At 46.2% G+C, this 25,321-nt stretch overlaps 1 protein-coding gene and 1 long non-coding RNA gene across 2 annotated transcripts in view; one reads left to right on the forward strand and one right to left on the reverse strand.

Moving 5' to 3' along the window:
* MTHFD1 (methylenetetrahydrofolate dehydrogenase, cyclohydrolase and formyltetrahydrofolate synthetase 1) overlaps window positions 1–8,553 on the reverse strand; it is a 75,865-nt gene extending 67,312 nt beyond the window's left edge. The window contains exon 1 of the mRNA XM_010383693.2: window positions 8,120–8,553. Coding sequence (XP_010381995.2) covers window positions 8,120–8,490 — 371 coding nt within the window. The 5' untranslated portion in view covers window positions 8,491–8,553. The remainder of the gene's footprint in view (window positions 1–8,119) is intronic.
* On the forward strand, window positions 8,352–24,992 carry LOC115897506. Its single transcript, XR_004057301.1, has 3 exons — window positions 8,352–8,533; window positions 19,917–19,962; window positions 24,732–24,992. It is a non-coding gene; the product is annotated as an uncharacterized LOC115897506 (long non-coding RNA).
* Window positions 24,993–25,321: the final 329 nt, after the last annotated feature.

Consider the following 25,321-nt stretch of genomic DNA (forward strand, 5'->3'; position numbering starts at 1 on the left):
AAAAAGAATAAATCTAATTCTGTAAGCCAAACAAAACACATTTGGCCTCTAGGCCACAATTTTATCACCTTCTGCCAGTAGCAAGAGTTTTGAGACAAGACAGGGTTGGCTCTGAGTACGAGGATCTGTAAGAAGCTATGTATGAGGATCTGTAAGAAGCTATGCTTAACTATATGTCAACAAAGGAGAGGTGATACCAGCAGCTCCGCTGGTGAGAACAGGCAGACCCCTAATTCTAACTCTGAGAATTAGTCTCACCGTTGGAGGATTACCTAACCATAGATCTGGCCACTAGAGCTGACTAGGGCTCCAATGAACAACTCTAGGTCCCTTGCAGGCCTCTGGAACATCAGAGGGGAACGTAGAAAGAATGGAGGAGGTAAGGGTTCTCCACTTGGAGGGAAGAACCTGCCAAGAGCTCATAATGAGAAAAGCCTCACAAGGACCTGGCCTTCCTGCTTTTCAAAAAGACTAAAGAAAACCTTAGGTAGAAAAGGTTAGGTCTGCCGGGCGCGGTGGCTCAAGCCTGTAATCCCAGCACTTTGGGAGGCCGAGACGGGCGGATCACGAGGTCAGGAAATCGAGACCATCCTGGCTAACACGGTGAAACCCCGTCTCTACTAACAAATACAAAAAAATTAGCCGGGCGAGGTGGCGGGCGCCTGTAGTCCCAGCTACTCGGGAGGCTGAGGCAGGAGAATGGCGTGAACCCGGGAGGCGGAGCTTGCAGTGAGCTGAGATCCGGCCACAGCACTCCAGCCTGGGCGACAGAGCGAGACTCCGTCTCAAAAAAAAAAAAAAAAAAAAAAAAAAAAAAAAAAGGTTAGGTCTAAAAGGACTGCTAACTAAGGAGGGGCTGGTATTTGGGCACCTAAACCCAAAGATCACTTATCATGTTAAGTCATTCATTGCAGTCAAGATTAAGATTAAGTTCCTGACAGGCTCTGGCAAAACCTTTCACAGAAATGCTCCCTTATCTCCTGGGACCTCTCAATCACCAGATACCAAGCAGTCCATCTCCTGTCCAGGCTTGTGGTGAGGGGCAAAAAAAAAAAAAAAAAAAAAAAAGGCTAAGCCAGCAAAGTAAGTGGGTCTGACCTGTCTCTAACCAGTCAAAATTGGACTATAACCTCAAAAATGACTTTTTGAAAAGAATCTGTTTGGGTGCTTCCCAACCAGACTGACGGGTGGAATGATTTCCTTACAATGCAAAGGCCTCAGGGAGAATCAAAGTCAGGGTGTCTCCTGCTGGGGCGTAGAAGTTTGCAATTCCTTCTAGCAAGCCAATGACAAGCCCATGGCAGGGAAAGAAATGCACCATCGAGCCTCTGCCACCAACCTTAGAACACCTGAGCAAGTCACTTAGCTTCTGGCTAAAGTGTCATAAACTGCAAAACTGAAGGGAAGGGTAGTAGCTGAGTGTCTGAGGATTCTTGACCGTGGCACCTTTAGCCACCCACTTCTTCGAGGTCAAATTTACAAGGTGCCAGAAGCTGCTTTTTGGTCAATTAAGGGGAGCAAAGGAGAGCCAACTGCACAGTGCAGGGGTAATGGGGGCCTTCTGCACTGTGGATGGGATGTCACAGAAGCTTGTTTTGAGAGTCTTACATTCTTTTCATCCTTGGGGCAACCTCAGGAAGTGGACAGTTCTCATCATCCCTATTGCACAGAGAGGAAAGTGAGGCTAACTTTTCCAAGGCCACACAAGCAGTCCCTGCCCACTAACCTCTATTCTACCAACCTCTACTGAGTCAATTAGAGGAGAAGGGAGCCATTTCCCTCCACTCCAAGGACCCTCTTCTGTGCTAGGCCAGCTTTCCTTCTAGAAGATTCTTCATGAAAATAGGGAATGTAACAGGGAACCATACACCTCTGCTCAGAACCCCACTACCCAAATCCCAAACTGCCTGATCCCAACCCCCCTGATGGACAAGGACAGACACTTATTTGCAAACCACATCCCCAGTCAGGTGCCATGACCATAGCAGTTGGCTGCCAGCTCAGGGCTCTGCTGCTACCTGCCCAACAGCCTGGCTGGAGTCCTAGCTGAAGGTCCCAGCCTCTCTGGAACTCTGACCTCTCCTGCACAGGCTTCCAGAAGCAATCCAGCTATGACAGTCAAGGTTCCATGTAACTTTTGAGCAACCTGCACTTTGGAGTTCATTACAGGAAAAAAAAAATTTTTTTTTTTTTTTTTGAGATGGAGTTTTGCTCTTGTTGCCCAGACTGGAGTGCAATGGTGCCATCTCGGCTCACTGCAACCTCCTCCTCCCAGGTTCAAGCCATTCTCCTGCCTCAGCCTCTGGTGTAGCTGGGATTACAGGCATGTGCCACCACGCCCGGCTAATTTTGTATTTTTACTAGAGACGGGGTTTCACCATGTTAGTCAGGCTGGTCTCCAACTCCTGAACTTAGGTGATCCACCTGCCTTGGCTTCCCAAAGTCCTAGGATTACAGGCCTGAGCCACCACGCCCTGTCCAGGCAAATCTTTTTAAGCATAAAAGGGCCTACATGTATTTAATCTACAAGACAAAGTAAAAGCCTTATCCATGTTAACTCAGTAACCAAGAAGACATGCCCTTCACTATGGCAAGCAAATTATTTTTACAAAAACAGTTCTTCGGCCGGGCGCGGTGGCTCAAGCCTGTAATCCCAGCACTTTGGGAGGCCGAGACGGGCGGATCACGAGGTCAGGAGATCGAGACCATCCTGGCTAACACAGTGAAACCCTGTCTCTACTAAAAATACAAAAAACTAGCCGGGCGAGGTGGCGGCGCCTGTAGTCCCAGCTACTCGGGAGGCTGAGGCAGGAGAATGGCGTGAGCCTGGGAGGCGGAGCTTGCAGTGAGCTGAGATCTGGCCACTGTACTCCAGCCTGAGTGACAGAGCGAGACTCCGTCTCAAAAAAAAAAAAAAAAAAAAAAAAAAAAACAGTTCTTCTAGCCCTGTAGCTAAAATGTACAGCCGAGGTTCCAAACTTTTATCTTTGATTACTAGGATAAATTCTAATTTTAAGTCTCAAGATTATAAGCCAGCTCCCAAAGGTACAGGCTGGATAAAGACACACATAACTTTTTTATTCAATGAGTACTTTCTAAGTACCTATTTACTAAAACTTACCGTGTACCAACGACTTCTCTAAATGCTTTATAGGTATTAACTCATTTAATTCTAACAACCTTATGAGTTAGGTGACATTACTACTCCAATATACAGAAGCTAAGGCACAGAGGTAAATTGCATGACCCAGTGATGCACAGAGAAGGAGGCAGCACCGTGCTTAGGCTCTGGAGCTACCATCCACAGCGAGCTTACAAACATACCCAACTTGCCCTGCACTTGGCCAGCAAACACTCGCAGCACCTACTCAAACCATCTGCCTCTTCACAACCAGTCTCTTTAGAAAGGAGACTTAATCAAGAAAAATGCCACCAATGGAGACAGCAGGCTTAATTATAGCAAATTAAGGGAAGGGAAAACCAAAGAAATCATATAACTGTAGTAAGCCCCACTTTGAAAGGCGTACTTACAGAACAACTATGCTTTCTTGTCTACAAAGCAAGATGGGTCTTCCAAAACTATCTAATGCACATCCTTCTCCCACTTTGCATAATCTTTTAAAAGACTTTAAGGCCGGGAGCAGTGGCTCAAGCCTGTAATCCCAGCACTTTGGGAGGCCGAGACGGGCGGATCACGAGGTCAGCAGATCGAGACCATCCCGGCTAACACAGTGAAACCCCGTCTCTACTAAAAAATACAAAAAACTAGCCAGGCGAGGTGGCGGGCGCCTGTCGTCCCAGCTACTCGGGAGGCTGAGGCAGGAGAATGGCATAAACCCGGGAGGCAGAGCTTGCAGTGAGCTGAGATCCGGCCACTGCACTCCAGCCTGGGCGACAGAGCGAGACTACGTCTCAAAAAAAAAAAAAAAGACTTTAAAAGTCTTTTAAAGTCTTTTAAAAGACTTCTGCCCAGGGCAGGGTCAAGTTCCTCTACTCAGGAGCCTCTTCTCAGTCAGCTTCTCACAGGGCCATTGCCATTGACCCCCAAAGCAGTAATTTACTAACTGGTGAGGACAAAGGTCCATGGCACAGGCTGTGTTTTTGGTCAGGAGCTCTTTCCCCCACAAAATTGGCAGGCTTATGGCTCCACCTCCTTCAAGTCTTTGCCCGTAAGTCACTTTACAAAGACTATGACTCCCATATTTAAAATTGCAGCCACCAAGCCACAGAAATTCCTGTCCCTCTTTTCTGCTCTGGTGTTCTCTTTGTGCTTCCCACCAGCTCACAATGTGTTTCACCTATTTCAACATCTGTCTCTACCCATCAGTATGTAAATTTCATGAGGGTAGGGATTTGGGTTGTTCACTGTTAAGAGTCTCAGAGCTTTGAAGATTGCCTGGCTTAGAGGAAACACACAGCTCTTTGTTGAGTAAGTGAATAAATACCCACAAAGAACGGATACTTGTCTCTACCTCTCAGACCTTCCCCCAGTTGTCAAATTCAGGCTGCAACCTTAGAATTCCCCTGTGAGGAAGAAACTGGGGCTTTTTACTTCCAAAGAAAGATAATTTGGCAACTAAATCCATCATGTAAGTACCCAGTTTCCCACAGAGTAGAGCAGGTAGAGAAGGAATCTGGAATGCTGAACTCTGTCAATGTTCGGGATCCCAGGAAGGTATAAAAGGAGAATAACAGAAGAGGACGCAAGTCAGGGATAGCATTCTCAGCAGGGTGGGAAACATGGTAATGAGAGGAAGACTATAAAGAAAAAGCAAAGGGCTGGGCGCAGTGACTCACGCCTGTAATCTTAGCACTTTAGGAGGCCAAGGCAGACAGATCACTTTGAGGTCAGGAGTTCAAGACCAGCCTGACCAACATGGTGAAACCTCAGGTCAGGAGTTCAAGACCAGCCTGACAAACATGGTGAAACCCCGTCTCTACTAAAAATACAAAAATTAGGCCGGGCGCGGTGGCTCAAGCCTGTAATCCCAGCACTTTGGGAGGCCGAGACGGGTGGATCACGAGGTCAGGAGATCGAGACCATCCTGGCTAACACGGTGAAACCCCATCTCTACTAAAAAATACAAAAAAACTAGCCGGGTGAGGTGGTGGGCGCCTGTAGTCCCAGCTACTCCGGAGGCTGAGGCAGGAGAATAGCGTGAACCCAGGAGGCGGAGCTTGCAGTGAGCTGAGATCCGGCCACTGCACTCCAGCCTGGGCGACAGAGTGAGACTCCATCTCAAAAAAAAAAAAAAAAAATTTAGCCGGGCATGGTAGTGCATACCCGTAGTCCCAGCTACCTGGGAGGCTGAGGCGGGAGAATCATTTGAACCCAGGAGACGGAGGTTACAGTGAGACAACATCGTGTCATTGCACTCCAGCCTGAACAACAGAGCGAGACCCTGTCTGGAAAAAAAAAAAAGAAAGAAAGAAAGAAAGAAAAGCTTATGAAATTCCTTTTAGCAAGTAGTAAGTGCTGGTTAGAATGAAAAACATCATATACTGAGTGAAGACATTAGTTTTAGTTGAGCCATTGCCATTCACCCTTGGACAAATCACACCACTTTTCTGGTCTCCAATGATTTCCTAATCCGCAGGATGGAATGCGGGAAGTGGGCTGGATTTTTAAGAAATTCTAGGACTGGTGCGGTGGCTCACGCCTGTAATCCCAGCATTTTGGGAGGCCGAGGTGGGTGGATCATGGGGGGTCAAGAGTTAGAGACCAGCCTGACCAACATGGTGAAAGCCCGTCTCTACTAAAAATACAAAAATTAGCCAGGCGGGGTGGCACACGTCTGTAATCTCAGCTACTCGGGAGGCTGAAGCAGGAGAATCACTTGAACCTGAGAGGTGGAGGTTGCAGTGAGCCGAGATTGTGCCACTGCACTCCAGCCTGGGCAACAAGAGTGAAACTCTGTCTCAAACAAACAAACAAACTAGCTGCACATGGTGGCACGCCTGTAATCCCAATTACTTGGGAGGCTGAGGCAGAAGAATCGCTTGAACCCAGGAGGGAGAGGTTGCAGTGATCTGAGATCACGCCATTGCACTCCAGTCTGGGTGACAAGAGTGAAACTCCATCTCAAAAAAAAAAAAATAGCTCGGCGTGATGGCAGGCACCTGTAATCCCAGCTACTCGGGAGGCTGATGTGAGACAGAGAATTGCTTGAACACAGGAGGCAGAGGTTGTGGTGAGCCAAATTGGACACAGCAAGACTTCATCTCAAAAAAAAAAAAATAGATCTTAAGGCAGCAGCTACCATGTGTAAAAAAAAAAAAAAAAGATAATGAATCATTCATATATACATTAACTAATTACTGATCATTAATACAACATATATTGAATACTTATTATGTGCCAGGAAGAATTCTAAATGATCATCTGTTAAGAACCCATTTAATTCTACTGACATCCCAGTGACCTAGACATGACTTTTACTGAACATCTGAGGAAACTTTGGCACAGACAGGTTAATTAATTTGCTTAGTAGTAAGGCACGAAAGAGGGTTTCTAGGTGTTTAGGATATAGACAAAAATAAGACAATACATGTATTTGCCCTTATGGAGTTGATAAACATATTTAATTTACTATCCAATCAATGAAAGCATATTAGTGAGCACCTGTTCTCAGTGCCGGAAGGTGCATTATTGTTGCAGTAAATTATCTACACTGTTATTATGCGCTAAATTATCTCTTCACAGTCCTTCTAAAAGGAAGATTTTTATATCAAAAAAAAAAAAAGCCACTGGAAAAGGAAGTTCGAATACAGGCAAACAAAAAAGAAAAGTCAAGCAGAAATATAGTTTAGCAAGCCACATTTGAAAAGCACTAAGCAATAAGTATTGTGATTTCTTTTTTTTTTTTTAGACGGAGTTTCGCTCTTGTTGCCCAGGCTGGAATGCAAAGGCGCATCTCGCTCACTGCAACCTCCGCCCCACCCCCAGCCCCGGGTTCAAGCGATTCTCCTGCCTCAGCCTTCCAAGTAGCTGGGATTACAGGTACCTGCCACCACACTTGGCTAATCTTTTGTATTTTTGGTAGAGATGGGGTTTCACCATGTTGGATAGGCTGGTCTTGAGCTCCAGACCTCAGGTGATCCACCTGCCTTGGCTTCCCAAAGTGCTGGAATTACAGGCATGAGACACTGGGCCCCGCCTTTTCACCACCAATGACTTTGTAATTCACTCAAAAACCTCTATTACAAAGTTAGGAGTTACAGGACAATTACAATTTAGTAACTGCTGTGACTGGCAACAGTTACTTAAATAACTGGTGATGTGAAAGGTCCCAAGAGCAAACTCAGTAAGGTCACACAGAATATATCTTTCCCTCCTTCCTCTACTAGAGGGAATGTATCTTTCCCTCTTCCTTCTACTCTCATTTTTCCTCACCAGTCACCTCCCAGACAAAAAGCTGCCAGTGTTACTTCCTGGGAGTAAAGATGGCAACGATACCCACTAATTAAGCAATCAGATGTCCCGCAAGGGTGGAACAGGCAGAGGTCAAGTGAACTGCAGAATATTCTCAGGACTCAGGAGCCAAATTAAGTTTCAAGTAACTCTAGGACCAGGGCACAGAGATGGCTGTTAGAGAGAAGCACGAGATTGAAGAGAAAGGAAAAATGTATTAGATTTCACTTAGCATATGATAAGACCATGATATAGTGGGAAAAGCTATGAGCTGGAAGGACCCTCTGTCATTATCAGCCTTGTAGGTCTTGTCAAGCCTTGTCGCCTCACTAGTCTCCATCTACTCACCTCCAAATTAACAGGAACTAAGTAGGTTGGATTTCTGAGTTCTGACTAGGGGGTCTCCAGGAAGCCGCAACTACCCTTTCTCTCGGCAGAAAGTCACCAGCAGCTGCGCGTTTGGGAGTATAGTCGGCACAGGACTTTTCCCCGAAGCACAGGAGCCAGCGGCTTACAGCCACTAAGCAGTCCACTTGCAAACGCAGGTTGTGCTTGGGATCTCCTTCTTTGGCTGCAGGTCTTCCGGTACTATGGGCCTAACTCTTTCGTTACAAGTGTCCCTCCCGCAAAAAATGGGTCCGGGGGACCTGTACACCCTCAGAGCCCTCGTCCACAGCCCCACACTCAACAACAATGTCAGGTGCTTACGCGGAGATCTCCTTTCCGTTCAGGATTTCTGCTGGCGCCATAGCCTTTATTAGTCCGCTGCCCACGATGGACACCACCAGTATCGAGGTTCCAGTCCCTCCGCAGCCAAGCAGGACAGCCCAACCCACGTGCTTAGGGACTGGCCGGGGAGGGGGGATCACACTACTGCGCCTGCGCCCCTGCCAGCTTCTTGGCAGACGCGGCGGCGCATGCGCAGCCCGGAAGGCCCTGCGTCCCTTAACCAGCTGAGAGCTAAAGGGTCGGGGCCTGAGGGACGGAAGAGAGAGGGGAAGATGAAGAAAATCGGTGATGAATGGCTGGCGGATATGATTGGCGGAAAGAAAGAGCCAGTCCACAGTGCGCCTTTGCATGCGGCGGGAAACCCGGCCGAAGACTAAGCTGGAAAGGACTCCGGTACCCGGCCCCAATTCCAGCCAATCAGGGAGTAGAGTTACGGGGCAGGGCTTGGGGCGTGACAGTCTCGCGGGAGACAGTTTGGCGGGTTCGGGAGGCGCTTCTCCAGTATCCGCCCAGTCTTTGGGGGAAGCGGTGGCGGGGTCTCAATCGCCTGGCTTCCAGGGAGTTTTGGGCGGGTCCCCACGCTGGAGCGTGGCGGGCGCTGGACTCGACAGCACATGTGAAACTGGAGAGCTTGGGGCGCCTTCATACTTTGTCACACACCTACGCCACCAGACTGGGGTCGGGCTCCTCCGCGTTCTGCTCTGGAGGGCCTGGGTCTGGGCCCAGTACCGCGCTTTTAGAATCTCCTCAGCTGAATCTGACGCTCAGCCCTGGGTGAAGCGCAGCCCGCTGTTTCAGGCCCCTCCGAGCTGGAAGGAGTGTCATAGCTGGAGCGCTCATGGCCTCCTCGGTGTTGGGGTCACCCCGGGTTTGCCAGGGCTCAGGGAGGGTTGTAGTCTAGATTTTGTCACCCCCACGTCCCCGCCCCGCAGCAGGTTTGGGGTTGGAGAATCCACGCGGGCTTCATAAGCTAGATGCCATTTGACCCTCGAGGAGGGATGCTCCCTCCCCTTAGGCGTCCACGCTGGAGAAGGAATAAGATGGGCGATTGCCTGGGGAGCCTGACAGGGCGACGGCAGCTGGGATGCTGGAAAGGACTGGCTCCTTGAGTTACTGAGTCGGATGAATGTGCCTGCTGTGCTGGAGGAACCGCCCTCAGGTTACAGTCATCCCAGTATGGTCCTGAAGATGCGTGGTTCAGGTCACTTAGGACTTGACCAGATACCGGGTTTCTTTTACAAGGCTGTTTCTGATGGTGGCCTGTTTCAACTAATAGCAGAGCTCATCTAAAACTTTTTTTTTTTTTTTTTTCTGAGATGGAGTCTTACTCTGTCGCCCAGAATGGAGTGCAGTGGCGATTTTGGCTCACTGCAACCTCCGCTTCCTGGATTCAATCTGTTCTCTGCCTCAGCTTCCCGAGTAGCTGGGATTACAGGCGCCACCTAGTTAGCCCGCCACCACACCCGGCTAATTTTTGTATTTTTAGTAGAGAGGGGGTTTCACCATCTTGGCCAGGCTGGTCTTGAACTCCTGACCTTGTGATCCACCCGCCTCGGCCTCCCAGAGTGCTGGGATTATAGGCGTGAGCCACCACACCTGGCCTAAAACTGATTTTTTTATTAATTTGGGGGCTTTTAGTATTTTTTTCTTATTTCTAAATTCTGAGGTTATTTATAGTAGCCCCATATATGGGATTAGATAATCTCGTGATTTTCTATTTCTGGTAATTATTTCTTATATATATATATATTGTTTTTGTTTTTTGTTTGTTTGTTTTTGAGACAGAGTCTGGCTATGTCACTCTGGCTGGAGTGCAGTGGCAGGATCTCCAGTCTTTGTAGCCTCTGCCTCCTGGGTTCAAATGATCCTCCCACCTCAGCCCCCAGTAGCTTGGACCACAGGCGCATGCCACCATGCCAGCTAACTTTTCCATTTTTGATAGAGTTGGGATTTCACTATGTTGACCAGACTGGTCTTGATCTCAAGAGATTAGTCTGCCTCAGCCTCCCAAAATGCCGGGATAATGGGCATGAGCCAGTGTGCGTGGCCTTAAAGTTACTGTTCTTAAAGTTTGCACAAGTGATATGTTTAAGGCACAGACTTAGTAATATAATGATGTTATAATAATAACCCTAAAACACACTGTCTCGTGTTGTACCTAAACAGATGAAATTAAGAAGAAAATTGAAGGAAATGTTTCTGGTAAATTGCAGATAGTGAATCTTTTGTCTTATACTACCAAATAGATATTGACTATTCCAGCTTTCTTATTTGTTGAGGAAGATGGCAGAAAGCCCATTTTACAGAGAGGGATAGACTTTGAAGGATAACACCCAAAGCTGCATAGTTGTAGCTTGTATAGGCCCCAAATCTGATGTTTCATCTCTAAATCTACTGCCTTTACCATCTCAACAGGCTGGGTTTTGACAGTATCTATGTATGAGTTGCATAAATCATTCATTCATGGAGCAAATAATTATTGAGTGGCCACTATGCCAACAGCACTGCTGTTAGATGCTAGAGATACCCCAGTAAACCAGCAAAATTTCTGCTCTTAGTTCATATTCTGGTAGAGGAGACAATGATCAAGTAAAGAAATACATAGGCTAATTTTAGAGATTATGACATGCTATGTTTTAAAAATAGGCAAGCTAAGAGTATAGGCAGTGATGCTGGGAGCTGGGAGAGTGTTGTCTCAGAAATGTGGTAAGAGAGATTTCTTTGGGCATCCGACCTGAGCAGAAACCTTAATGAAGAGAGGAACTTGGAATGTAAAAGAAAGAAAGCAAGGATTTGCTTTGAGCACCTGGAGAAATGGGATTGCCATTCACTGAGGTGAAATAAGGTAAAATGTAGAAGGACTAGGTTTTGGGGTTAAGATTATGAATTCAAGGCTGGGTGTGGTGGCTCACACCTGTAATCCTAGCACTTTGGTTGGCCGAGGCAGGTGGATCACCTGAGGCCAGGAGTTCAAGACCAGCCTGGCCAACATGGTGAAACCCCGTCTCTACTAAAAATACAAAAATTAGCTGGTCATGGTGGCAAGTGCCTGTAATCCCAGCTACATGGGAGGCTGTGAGACAAGAATTGCTTGAATCCAGGAGGCGGAGGTTGTTGTGAGCTGATACTTGCACAACTGCAGTCCAGCCTCAGTAACAGAGTGAGACTCTGTCTCAAAAAAAAAAGGATTATGAATTCGGCTTTAGACATTTTTAGATTTCTCTTAGACATCCAAATGGAGAGAAGATATTTAAATCCATGAGACTGAACGAGATCCAACCAAGGGAATTAGTGTAGGTAGAAAGAGGACCAAAGACTAACACCTAGAACCTTTCAGTGTTCAGAATGCAAGGAGACAGGAGGAACCAAGAAGGAAGATTGCAAAGGAGAATCCACTTTGGGAGACCAAATATAGGAAGGTCACTTGAATCCAGGAGTTTGTAGAACAGCCTGAGCAACATAGCAAGACCCTGTCTCTACAAAAATAAAAACTAAAAAAACTTGCCTGTAATCCAAGTACTTTGGAGGCCGAGGTGGGCAGATCAGCTGAGGTCAGGAGTTCGAGACCAACTTGGCCAACACAGTGAAACCCTATCTCTACTAAAAATATAAAAATTAGCCGGGTGCGATGGCTGGTGCCTGTAATCTCAGCTACTCGGGAGGCCGAGGCGGGAGAATCCGTTGAACCCGGGAGGCAGAGGTTGCAGTAAGCCAAGATTGTGCCACTTCGCTCCAACCTGGGAGAGAGAGCAAGACTCCATCTCAAAATAAATTAATTAATTAAAATTTTAAAAATTAGCTGGGCATGGTGGCATGTGCCTATGGTCCCAGTTACTCAGAAGGCTGACATGGGAGGATCCTGTGAGCCTAGAAGTTGGAGACTTCAGTAAGCTATACTCATCCCACTGCACTCCAACCTAGGCAACAGAGCAAGACCCTGTCTCTTAAAAGGAAAGGAGAGTCCAGAGTGTTCTAAGGAAAACCCCAAGAGCATCCACCTTAGAAGACAAGTGAAGAGGCCTGGCATGGTGTCACACCTATAATCCCAGCACTTTGGGAGGCCGAGGCAGGCGGATCACTTGAGGTCAGGAGTTCGAGACCGCCCTGACAAACATGGCGAAACCCCTGTCTCTACTAAAAATACAAAAACTAGCCAGGTGTGGTAGTGCACGCCTGTAATCCCAGTTCCTAGGGAGGCTGAGGCAGGAGAATTGCTTGAACTCAGGGGGCAGAGACTGCAGTGAGCCGAGATCGTGCCACTGCACTCCAGCCTGAGCGACAGAGTAAGACTCTGTCTTAAAAAAAAAAAAAAAAAAAAAAAAAACAGGGGCCGGGCGCGGTGGCTCAAGCCTGTAATCCCAGCACTTTGGGAGGCCGAGACGGGCGGATCACAAGGTCAGGAGATCGAGACCATCCTGGCTAATACGGTGAAACCCTGTCTCTACCTAAAAATACAAAAAACTAGCCGGGCAACGAGGCGGGCGCCTGTAGTCCCAGCTACTCGGGAGGCTGAGGCAGGAGAATGGCATAAACCCGGGAGGCGGAGCTTGCAGTGAGCTGAGATCCAGCCACCACACTCCAGCCTGGGTGGCAGAGCAAGACTCCGTCTCAAAAAAAAAAAAAAAAAAAAAAAAACAGAAAACAAGTGAAGAATGTGTTTCATGGAAAAAGGGGTAATTAATTCTGTCAACTGTTGCAAATTGGTCAAATAGAGAATGAAAATCAATCGTTCACAGAGAATAGAAGGACAAAATATTTTTACCTAAATACTTATAAAGGCAGTTGCTAGAAAAAATGTTTACTTTTTGCAGAGGCCCCATTTTTACAGCCTTTTTGAGGGGTAATTTGATAACATCTATGAAAACAGCCAGTCGCGCAATCTCAGCTCACTGAAATCTCTGCCTCCCGGGTTCAAGCAAGTCTCCTGCCTCAGCCTCCTGAGTAGCTGGGACTGCAGGCGGTGCCACCACGCCCAGCTAATTTTTGTACTTTTAGTAGAGACAGGGTTTCACCATGTTGGCCAGGATGGTCTCAATCTCTTGAACTCGTGATCTGCCTGCCTTGGCCTCCCAAAGTGCTGGGATTGGTACAGGTGTGAACCACCATGCCTGGCCTGGAAGTTTTAAATTTGTATTTTCTTTGACATTATAATTATACTTCCAGGAATTTTTTTTTTTTTTTTGACAGGATTTTACTCTGTCGCCCAGGCTAGAGTGCAGTAACACAATCATAGCTAACTGCAACCTTGAACTCCTGGGCTCAAGTGATCTTCCTGAGTAGTTGGGACTATAGACACATGTCACCACCCCTGACGCCAGCCTCCGTAATTGCTGAGGCAGTTCCTTTTTTTGAGATGGGATCTTACTCTCTCACCCAGACTGGAATGCAGTGGTACAATCATGGCTTACTGCAACTTCAAACCTGGGCATAAGCGATGCTCCTGACTCAGCCTTCTGAGTAGCGGGTACCACAGGGACATACCACCATGCCCAGCTAATTTTTAAAAATTTTTTTTGTAAATACAAGGTCTCACTTTGTTGTCCAGATGGTCTTGAGTTGCTGGGCTCAAGCAATCCTTCCACCTCAGCCTCCCAAGGTGCTGGGATTATAGGCATGAGCCACTGTTCCCAGCCAAAAGTTAGAAGATAATTGAATGGCATCTTAAAGTACTGAAAGAAAAAATACTGACAACCCAGAATCTATGCTCAGTGAAATTATCCTTCAGAATTGAAGATGAAATAAACATGATTTCAGAAGAAAAAAAAAGAAAACATTTATTGTCAGAAGAACTACACTATTAAGAAACACACCAGGCAATTTTTCAGGATGAAGGAAAATGATCCTTAGTGGCTACAGAGAACTGTAGGGTAGAATAAGGAGTAAAGAAAGGGTAAATAGAAATTCGTACTGACAGTTAATTTAAAAAATTCTATACAATTTGTAATATATGAAAAAGTAAAATATATATCAAAAGTACAAGGGCAAGAAATGGTAGATGGAGTTATGCTATCATAAATATTTTATTTAGGGGGTACCACAAAAGTATTAAAGTAGAATGTAATAGACCGGGCGTGGTGGCTCACACCTGTAATCCGAGTACTTTGGGAGGCTGAGGAGGGCGGATCACTTGAGGTCAAGAGTTCGAGATCAGCCTGGCTAACATAGTGAAACCCACCTCTACTAAAATTACAAATATTAGCCAGGTATGGTGGCACGCATCTGTAATCCAAGCTACTTGGGATGCTGAAGCACAAGAATAGCTTGCACCTGGGAGGCAGAGGTTGCAGTGAGCCAAGATGGCGCCACTGCACTCCAGCCTGGGCAACAGAGTGAGACTCTCAAAAAAAAAAAAATAAAGAAAAAGTAAAAAAGTAGAATGTAATAAATCAAATATGCATTATGTAATCACAAAATCCAGCTTAACAACTAAACAATAAAAGATATTAAAAACTTAATATGGAAGAAAAATGAAATTAAAAACTTTATTAATCCAAGGCCAGACGCAGTGGCTCATGCCTGTATGCCTGTAATCCCAGCACTTTGGGAGGCCGAGCCGGGTGGACCACTTGAGGCCAGGAGTTCCAGACCAGCCTGGCCAACATGATGAAACCCCATCTCTACTAAAAATACCTGGGCAAAGTAGAGCATGCCTGGCCAGGTGCAATGGCTCACGCCTGTAATCCCAGCACTTTGGGAGGCCAAGACAGGCGGATCAGGAGGTCAGGAGATTGAAACCATCCTGGCCAACATGGTGAAACCCCGTCTCTACTAAAAATACAAAAATTAACTAGGCATGGTGGCACATACCTGTAATTCCAGCTTCTGGGGAGGCTGAGGCAGGAGAATTGTTTGAACCAGGGAATCAGGTTGCAGTGAGCAGCGATTGCGCTACTGCGTTCCAGCCTGGGCAACAGAGTGAGACTCCCTCTCAAAAAATAAACGAACAAACGAAAACTTTATTAATCCAAATTAAAGTGGTAGAGTAGTAGTAAAGGAACAGAGAATAGATGGGAAAAACAATAAATAACATGATAAACCCGACAATTTCAATAATTACTTTAAAGATAGATGGCATTGTAACTGCCCAGTGGGTTCACGTTGCCCGCTGCCTAGACAGAGACGATTTCTCTTTTTTTTTTTTTTTTTTTTTTTTTTTTTTTTTTTTTTTTTTTGAGACGGAGTCTCGCTCTGTCGCCCGGGCTGGAGTGCAGTGGCCGGATCTCAGCTCACTGCAAGCTCCGCCTCCCGGGTTTACGCCATTCTCCTGCCTCAGCCTCCCGAGTAGCTGGGACTACAGGCGCCCGCCACCTCACCCGGCTAGTTTTTTGTATTTTTTAGTAGAGACGGGGTTTCACCATGTTAGCCAGGATGGTCTCGATCTTCTGACCTCGTGATCCGCCCGTCTCGGCCTCCCAAAGCGCTGGGATTACAGGCTTGAGCCACCGCGCCCGGCCGACGATTTCTCAAGACAGGGGGATTGCAATAGGGAAAGATAAATTCACACAGAGCTGGCTGTGCGGGAGACCAGAGTTTTATTATTACTCAAATCTGTATCCACAGAGCATTCTGCCTTCAGAGTTTTTAAGGACAACATGGTGGGTGGGAGGAAGCCAGCGAACCATGAGTACTGATTGGTCAGAGATGAAATCATAGGGAATGGAAGCTGTCTTCTTGAGCTGAGTCAATTCCTGGGTGGAGACTACAAGATCAGATAAGCCAGTTTATGGTGGTGCCAGCTGACCCATCAAGTGCAGGGTCTGCAAAATATCTCAAGTACTGATCTTAGGAGCAGTTTAGGGAGGGTCAGAATCTTGTAGCCCCCAGCTGCATGACTCCTAAACCATAATTTCTAATCTTGTGGCTAACGTTAGTCCTACCAAGGCAATCTAATCTCCAGGCAAGAAGGAGGTCTGCTTTGGGAAAGGGCTGTTGTCTTTGTTTTAAACTATAAACTATAAAGTAAGTTTCTCCCAAAGTTAGTTCAGCCTACACCCAGGAATGCACAAGGACAGTTTGGAGGTTAGAAGCAAGATGGAGTCAGTTAAGTTAGATCTCTCACTGTCTCAGGCATAGTTTTGCACAGGCGGTTTCAGTATAGTCATTTCAGTACAAGACAAGATTTTTAAAAAAAGAAAACTAATGCTTAGCATTTTCAAGAAACATACTGTAGGCCGGGCACAGTGGTTCACTCCTGTAATCCCAGCATCTTGGGAGGCTGAGGCGGGCAGATCACAAGGTTGGAGATCAAGACCATCCTGGCTAACACGGTGAAACCCCGTCTCTACTAAAAATACAAAAAAATTAGCCAGGCCTGGTGGCGGGTGCCTGCAGTCCCAGCTACTCAGGAGGCTGAGGCAGGAGAATGGCATGAACCCAGGAGGCGGAGCTTGCAGTGAGTTGTGATTGCACCACTGCACTCCAGCCTGGGCGACAGAGCGAGACTCCGTCTCAAATTAAAAAAAGAAGGAAATATACTGTAGCCAGATGCCACCTATAGTCCCAGATACTTGGGAGGCTGAGGCAGGAGGATAGCTTGGGACCAGTTTGAGACCAGCCTGAGCAACATAGCAAGACCCTGTCTCCAAAATTTAAAAATGTTTAAAAAGAGATATATTTTATATATAACAACACAGAAAGATGTTATTAAATTTTTTTTTTTTTTTTTTTTTTTTTTTTGAGACGGAGTCTGGCTCTGTCTCCCAGGCTGGAGTGCAGTGGCCAGATCTCAGCTCACTGCAAGCTCCGCCTCCCGGGTTTACGCCATTCTCCTGCCTCAGCCTCTGGAGTAGCTGGGACTACAGGCGCCCGCCACCTCGCCCGGCTAGTTTTTTGTATTTTTAGTAGAGACGGGGTTTCACCGTGTTAGCCAGGATGGTCTCAATCTCCTCACTTCGTGATCCGCCCGTCTCGGCCTCCCAAAGTGCTGGGATTACAGGCTTGAGCCACCGCGCCCGGCTAAAAATTTTTTTAAATGACATTTGGGTAATGTGAATATTACCCTAAAGAAAGCTGCATCCATGTGGAACTGTTACCGGGAATGGGTCCCAATCTAGACCCCAAGAGAGGGTTCTTGGACCTCATGCAAGAAAGAATTAGGATCAAGTCCATAAAGTGAAAGCAAGTTTATTGGGAAAGTAAAGGAATAAAGAATGGCTACTCCGTAGGTAGAATCACAGTATGGGCTGCTTAACTGAGTATATTTATTTCTTGATTATATTCTAAACAAGGGGTGGATTATTCATCAGTTTTCTGGAAAGGGGCAGGCATTTCTCGGAACTGAGGGTTCCTCCTTTTTTTAGACTGTATAGGATAACTTCTTGATGTTGCCATGGTATTTATAAACTGTCATGGCACTGGTGGGAGAGTCTTTTAGCATGCTAATGCATTATAATTAGTGTATAATAAGCACAGAGGACAACCAGAGGTCACCTTTGTCACTATCTTGGTAGGTTTTGGCTGTCTTCTTTATCAGCAGGGTCTTTGTGACCTGTATCTTGTGCTGACCTCTTATCTCATCCTGTGACTAAGAATGCCAAAGTCCTGGGAATGCAGCCAGTAGTTCTGAGCCTTACTTTACCCAGCCCCTATTCAAGATGGAGTTGCTCTGGTTCTAATGCCTCTGACAGAACCTCCTGATTGTCACAATATTACCAGTGGTGGCAGGCAGCTATTCACACCCAAATTTCACCTTTAAAAGAATGGCTTCAAAATTGACCTCAACCATGGGAAATACTGCAGGACTTAACACAGGATTGTTTTTCTCTTCATTTATCTACCATTTCTTTCTTTCCACCCCCCTCCCCACCCCAGATGGAGTTTCTGTCTTTTTGCCCAGGCTGGAGTGCAATGGCGCAATCTTGGCTCACCGCAACCTCTGCCTCCCGGGTTCAAGTGATTCTCCTGTCTCAACCTCCCGAGTAGCTGGGATTACAGGCATGTGCCACCATGCCAGGCTAATTTTGTATTTTTAGTAGAGACGGTGTTTCTCCATTAGTAGAGACGGTGTTTCTCCATGTTGCGACCTAGGTGACCCACCCACCGTGGCCTCCCAAAGTGCTGGGATTACAGGCATGAGCCACTGCACCCGGCCCATTTCTCTACCATTTCTGATCTCTCTCTAGAAGCACTTGAATAACTGCACAGCTTTCTTCATAAGAAACATATTTTACAGTCGGGCATGGTAGCTTATGCCTGTAATCCCAGCACTTTGGGAGGCCAAGGCGGGTGGATCACCTGAGGTCAGAAGTTTGAGACCAACCTGGCCAAGATGGTGAAACCCCGTCTCCACTAAACATACAAAAAATTAGTCGGGAGTGGTGGCACACACCTGTAATCCCAGCTACTCAGGAGGCTGAGGCAGGAGAATCACTTGAACCCAGGAGGCAGAGGTTGCAGTGACCCGAGATGGCGCCATTGCACTCCAATCTGAGCAACAAGAGCGAAACTTTGTCTCAAAAAACAGAAAAACAAACAAACAAAAAATTATTGTTATTCCTCAGAGTAAGAGCAAAGATCATCCCCTGCAGAAGCTTAGGAACTATGCACAGAACTTTACAGAACAGGGGCAATGCTTTGACTGAAGGCTGACTACTGACCAGAGAATGGAATTCTGAGAGGGTTCAAGGAACAAAAGGAAACTAGGCAGGGAAAGGGAAGACGCCCATCTGAAGCAAACTTCAGCTGCCGTCAGGATATCTTGTGGTGGTCACATGTTGTAGGCTCTGTTTTTGGAAGGTTTGGGTATTGCGCAGGATTCCATTTGTCTACTTGACTACACTCCTGCCGGAGGTACACTGTTGCCAGAAAAGAGGGTCCCAATCCAGACCCTAAGAGCAGGTTACTGGATCTTGCACAGGAAATAATTCAAGGGGAGTCACACAGCACAGAGAAAAAAGCAAGTTCATACAATGTTACAGAGTAGGTCATCCCCAGAAAGCAGTAGGAACACACCATCCTTGTTAGTGTCTCTATTTATAAGAAACTTACCAGAAGCTATAATTAACTTGGAACATGCAGATATGCTCACTAAAGGTAGGGGCTATTGGTGTTATAGATGACCATTAATCTTTCAGCCTAAGCCTGCTCATTAACAGCATTTTTAATAAAGTGGGCTACACTCTTAGGACATCTGGACATTCTGCAGAATTGGTGGGAGATGTTCTGTATGGCCACAAATATTCTGTAATTATAATTGGTGGTCAGCTTGGGTATGGCTATTTTCAGACCACAAGCATTAACCTTACAGAGGCCTTGTGAGTGCCTAGCTACTCATTTCAAGATGGAGTCACTCTGGTCATGTTTTATCAAACCAGAGGTCTGGTAAGGAGAGGTTCCTCTAACACCATGAGGTCAATGCCACTCAAGTACCTGGCCAGCCAAACTTTGAAAGCAAAGAGTCCCAAATTGAGGATCAAGTTCCTCCAGAAATCATTGCTATGGGTGGCAAAGCAGTAGATTCCCTGAAGCCAATCTTCCACATTGTCTGGAATTTGGGGAGCTTCACTTGCCCGGCTGGCAGTGCCAATGGGGACCCCATTGGAAGCCATAGTAGCACCTTTGGGCTCTGCATAGGACTCGCTCAATGCACCATATTGGCATCGTTGGCTCTTTTTGTTATTTTAAGTTGAAATTTGAAGATTGGTTGAGTTGGTTTCATTATATGGTTGCCTACTGATATATTACACAGAGTACATCTGGTTGAAAGAGAAAAGGCAGAGAGAAAAGCAGACTTTTCGGAGAAGTTGTTCTCAGGCACTAACAGATTCATCCCTTATAGGCATATGAATGGACAATAAGATTTCTTGGATATTTTCATGGCGAAGGTGAGGAGAAATTTTTATTGCTTTTTGAAGAGACATGATTTTTATTACCTTGGGTTATTCCAGGAGATAATTGATAAGTGTTGAGTAGTTTGTTGGTCTTCTTCTTAAAGGAGGATCAAGGGAAGCAGTACAGCATGGCGGACTAGAAGCATTTCTGTTTTTGTTTTGTTTTGTTTTGTTTTGTTTGAGATGAAGTCTTGCTCTGTCGCTGAGGCTGAAATGCAGTGGAGTAATCTGTGCTCACTGCAACCTCCGCCTCCCGGGTTTAAGTGATTCTCTTCCCTCAGCCTCCCAAGTATCTGGGATTACAGGCATGTGCCACCACTCGCAGCTAATTTTTAAATTTCTACTAGAGATGGGGTTTCACCACGTTGGCCTGGCTAGTCTCAAACTCCTGACCTCATCCCAAAGTACTGGGATTACAGGTGTGAGCCACCACACCTGGCTGAAGGCTCTTCAGTATCATCTCTGTGATACCTAAATTGTTTAGTAGGTTATCTACATGGGCAACTGACATCTAGAATTAGGGTATGAGCTGGGTTTAGAAGAAGGGAATGAGGCTGGTCTCCAACAGACAGTGATTCATATGATTAGCAGAAAGTGTTACTGAAGTCTGGGAGAGGAGGATGGGAGACAGATTATTGTCAAGGAGATAGTAAAAGTTTATTTTGAAATCCTCAGACTATGCGAGGCTCAGTGGCTCACACCTGTAATCCCAGCACTTTGGGAGGCCGAGGTGGGTGGATCACCTGAGATCAGGAGTTCGAGACCAGCCTGACCAACATGGAGAAACCCGGTCTCTACTAAAAATACAAAATTAGCCAGGCACGTGGTGCATGCCTGTAATCCCAGCTACTTGGGAGGCTGAGGCAGGAGAATCGCTTGAATCTGGGAGGCAGAGGTTGCAGTGAGCCGAGATGATGCCACACTCCAGCCTGGGCAACAAGAGTGAAACTCCATCTCAAAAAAAAAAAAAAAAAGAAACAAAGAAACAAATCCTTAGCCTATAAATTTGTTATATAATCTGCATGTAAAACAAGGTCCTATATGACCTAAATAAGGCCGGGCGCGGTGGCTCAAGCCTGTAATCCCAGCACTTTGGGAGGCCGAGACGGGCGGATCACGAGGTCAGGAGATCGAGACCATCCTGGCTAACATGGTGAAACCCCGTCTCTACTAAAAACTACAAAAAACTAGCCGGGCGAGGTGGCGGCGCCTGTAGTCCCAGCTACCCAGGAGGCTGAGGCAGGAGAATGGCGTGAACCCGGGAGGCGGAGCTTGCAGTGAGCTGAGATCCGGCCACAGCACTCCAGCGTGGGTGACAGAGCGAGACTCCGTCTCAAAAAAAAAAAAAAAAAAAAAAAAAAAAAAAAAAAAAAAAGACCTAAATAATGCGCAGGGTTTCCTTTAAAAAGTTCAGCAACTACTTCCTGTTTTTGAGACGGAGTCTCACTCTCTCACCCAGGCTGGAGTGGGTTGGTGCAATCTTGGCTCACTGAAACCTCCGCCTCCTGGGCTTAAGCCACCTTCTCACCTCAGCATCCTCGGTGGTTTACTTGGAACTACTGGCATGCACTACCACCCCTGGCTAGTTTTTCGTATTTTGTGGAGAGATGGGGTTTCACCATGTTGCCCAGGCTTGTCTCAAACTCCTGGGCTCAAGTGATTCTCCTGCCTTGATCTCCCAAAGTGCTAGGATTATAAGCGTGAGCCACCACACCTGGCCAATGACTTTCAAATTTGTTTAAAGTAATCCCAATCTTTATTTGCCTCTCTCAAGTAATTAATTTGTTTAAAGTAATCCCAATCTTTATTTGCCTCTCTCAAGTAATTCATGATAACACTTTCTTTTTTTTTTTTTTTTTTTTTTTTTTTTTTTTTTTTTTTTTGAGGCGGAGTCTCGCTCTGTCGCCCGGACTGGAGTGCAGTGGCCAGATCTCAGCTCACTGCAAGCTCCGCCTCCCGGGTTTACGCCATTCTCCTGCCTCAGCCTCCCGAGGAGCTGGGACTACAGGCGCCCGCCACCTCGCCCGGCTAGTTTTTGTATTTTTAGTAGAGACGGGGTTTCACCGTGTTAGCCAGGATGGTCTCGATCTCCTGACCTCGTGATCCGCCCGTCTCGACCTCCCAAAGTGCTGGGATTACAGGCTTGAGCCACTGCGCCCGGCCGGATAACACTTTCTTTAAAAAAAAAAAAAAATGCTGTCACTAGGCTGGGTGCGGTGGCTCACATCTGTAATCCCAGCACTTTGGGAAGCCGAGGCAGGTGGATCACCTGAGGTCAGGAGTTCGAGACCAGCCTGACCAACATGGTGAAACCCCATCTCTACTAAATGCAAAAATTAGCCAGATGTGGTGGTGGGGGCCTGTAATCCCAGCTACTTAGGAGGCTGAGGCAGGAGAATCGCTTGAACCCCGGGAGGTGGAGGTTGCATTGAGCCAAGATGGCACCATTGCACTCCAGCCTGGGCAACAAGAGCGAAACTGTTTCAAAAAAAAAAAAAGACAGGATGTGGTTGTTTATGCCTGTAATCGCAGCACTTTGGGAGGCCAAGGTGGGTGGATCCCCTGAACTCAGGAGTTGGAGACCAGCCTGGTCAATATGGCGAAACCCCACCTCTACTAGAAATACAAAAAAATTAGCTGGGCACGGTGGCAGGTACCTGTAATCTCAGCTACCAGGGAAGCTGAAGCAGGAGAATTGCTGGAACCTGGGAGGCAGAGATTGCAGTGAGACAAGATTGTGCCATTGCACTCCAGCCTGGGAGACAGAGTGAGAGTCCATCTCAAAAAAAAAAAAAGAAAAAAAAATTCTGTCACTAATCTCTAAGATCTCTGAATAATTCTCTCAGAATTAGAGTCCATACAGCTCTGATCTTTTCTTTTTTTTATGCTGCTTGTTTTTCCAAGGCTTTTAGTGATGCAAACTTATCATTACTTTAACAATTCCAACTTTCCTTCTATGTCTTGGTTTTATGTGACAAGAAGCCCAGAAACTGAACTTGATTATTCAGCTCCCAGGGTTGAAGGTGGTAAGAATTCTAGATAAGCCAGGTATGGTGGCTCACGCCTATTATCCTAACAGTTTGGGAGGCCAAGGCAGGAGGATCACTTGAGGCCAGGAGTTCAAGACCAACCTGGAGAACATAGTGAGACCCTGTCTCTACAAAAAAAAAAGAAAAGAAAAAATTAGCTGGGTGTGGTGGTGCACACCTGTGGTCCCAGCTACTCAGGAGGCCAAAGTGGGAGGATTGCTTGAGCCCAGGAGGTGGAGGCTACAGTGAGCAATGACGGCACCACACTCCAACCTGGGTGACACAGTGAGACCCTGTCTCAAAACAAAAACAAAAAAGACTTGGTAGAATTCTCCTGTGGGAGTTTGGAGAAAGAAGTAGAACATTATTTTTTTTTTCCTGTCATATTTTCTTTCTTTCTTTTTTTTTTTTTTGAGATGGAGTCTCGCTCTGTCGCCCAGGCTGGAGTGCAGTGGCCGGATCTCAGCTCACTGCAAGCTCTGCCTTCTGCGTTCATGCCATTCTCCTGCCTCAGCCTCCCTAGTAGCTGGGACTACAGGCGCCCACCACCTTGCCCGGCTAGTTTTTTGTGTTTTTTAGTAGAGACTGGGTTTCACCGTGTTAGCCAGGACGGTCTCGATCTCCTGACCTTGTGATCTGCCCGTCTCAGCCTCCCAAAGTGCTGGGATTACAGGCTTGAGCCACCGCGCCCGGCCTAAGCTTTTCACTTAATGAGCTTAGCATTCATTGACGATCTTTGAATCTTTTTTTTTTTTTTTTTTTTAAGACAGAATTTCGCTCTGTCGCCTAGGCTGAAGCGCAGTGGCGTGATTTCGGCTCACTGCAAGCTCCGCCTTTCAGGTTCACACCATTCTGCCGCCTCAGCCTCCCGAGTAGCTGGGACTACAGGCGCCCGCCACCAAGCCTGGATAATTTTTTGTATTTTTAGTAGAGACAGGGTTTCACCGTGTTAACCAGAATGGTCTGGATCTCCTGACCTCGTGATTTGCCCGCCTCGGTCTCCCAAAGTCCTGGGATTACAGACGTGAGCCACCGCGCCCGGCCGGTCTTTGCCTGAATCTTATTTCAAAAGGCAAGGCATTTCAAAACGCTGATTTTTAAAATTTCTATCATTTCTTATACATTTATTACCTCACATTTTTCTGTAATGAGTTTACCCTTATCAAATGGGACTCTTTGGTTAGCTGCCCCTCTAAGCTAATTTTCTTGTGTTCTCAAAGCAGTTTCTCCATAACGTAATTTCAATACCTCTTGCTGTTCTAGTTTGCTCTTCTGAGTATGTCCTTGTCTTACTTATGTGACTGACTCTTTCTTTTTTTTTTTTTTTTGAGATGGAGTTTCTCTCTTGTCACCCAGGCAGGAGTGCAATGGTGATATCTCTGCTCACTGCAACCTCCGCCTCCTGATTTCAAGCCATTCTCCTATCTCAGCCTCCCAAGTAACTGGGATTACAGGCACCCACCACCACACCCAGCTAATTTTTGTATTTTTAGTAAGAGACGTTGGTCAGATTGGTCTCAAACTCCTGACCTCAGGCGATCCACCTGCCTTGGCCCCACAAAGTTCTGGGATTACAGGCATGGGCCATGGTGCCCAGCTGTGACTAACTCATTCCATTGAGGGTCTTTTCTCCTGAAGTTTTGTGCTATGACTTTATATTTCAAAAGAAGGGGAATAGATGTCTCAGTATTAAATTTCAAACAGGAAGTTTAATCTGTATATTGGCTTATTTAGGATAAGAGTGAAGCTATCCTGGCCAAGAACTTTGAGAGAGACACCACTTTTCACTCTGAAGGACCAAAAAATGAGTAGAAAATTTGGAATAAATGTCAACAAGATTTGAACCCTAAAGAAAAACAAGCATCTGAATTAGACAGACGTCCATATTCATTCAGCTGGGAAACTAAAACTGTGCAGTCCCAATATCAGAATTTCCTTGGTCAGTTGGCTACTGTGTGACAGTATTCTTCTGCATGACGGCATTGTCTCTCTACCAACTACGGCATTGTCTCTACCAACTACAGAGGAGGCTGGTAAAGAGAGGATTCGGAAAATTGGTGCAAATAAGAAATCTTGGAAATCTGTAAGTATATAGATATAAAAGTTATTCTTTCCAATTTGATTCTTTTATGATATAGACTTTAATATTAGTCGATTTAGGAAACTGTGGCTCTGAATTATAGTTATAATTCTATTTTTACTATTACAGTGAAAGAAGAGAAGAGGCTGTTCATTATTATATTGGAGGTAGTGCAGCATGTTTGTTAAGAGCGCGGAGCCCCAGCATGAAGCCTAGCTCTGCCATTTGCCAGCTGTGTGCTCTT

Source organism: Rhinopithecus roxellana, chromosome 5, assembly GCF_007565055.1.
Source record: "Rhinopithecus roxellana isolate Shanxi Qingling chromosome 5, ASM756505v1, whole genome shotgun sequence".
NCBI classification, from domain to species: Eukaryota; Metazoa; Chordata; class Mammalia; order Primates; family Cercopithecidae; genus Rhinopithecus; species Rhinopithecus roxellana.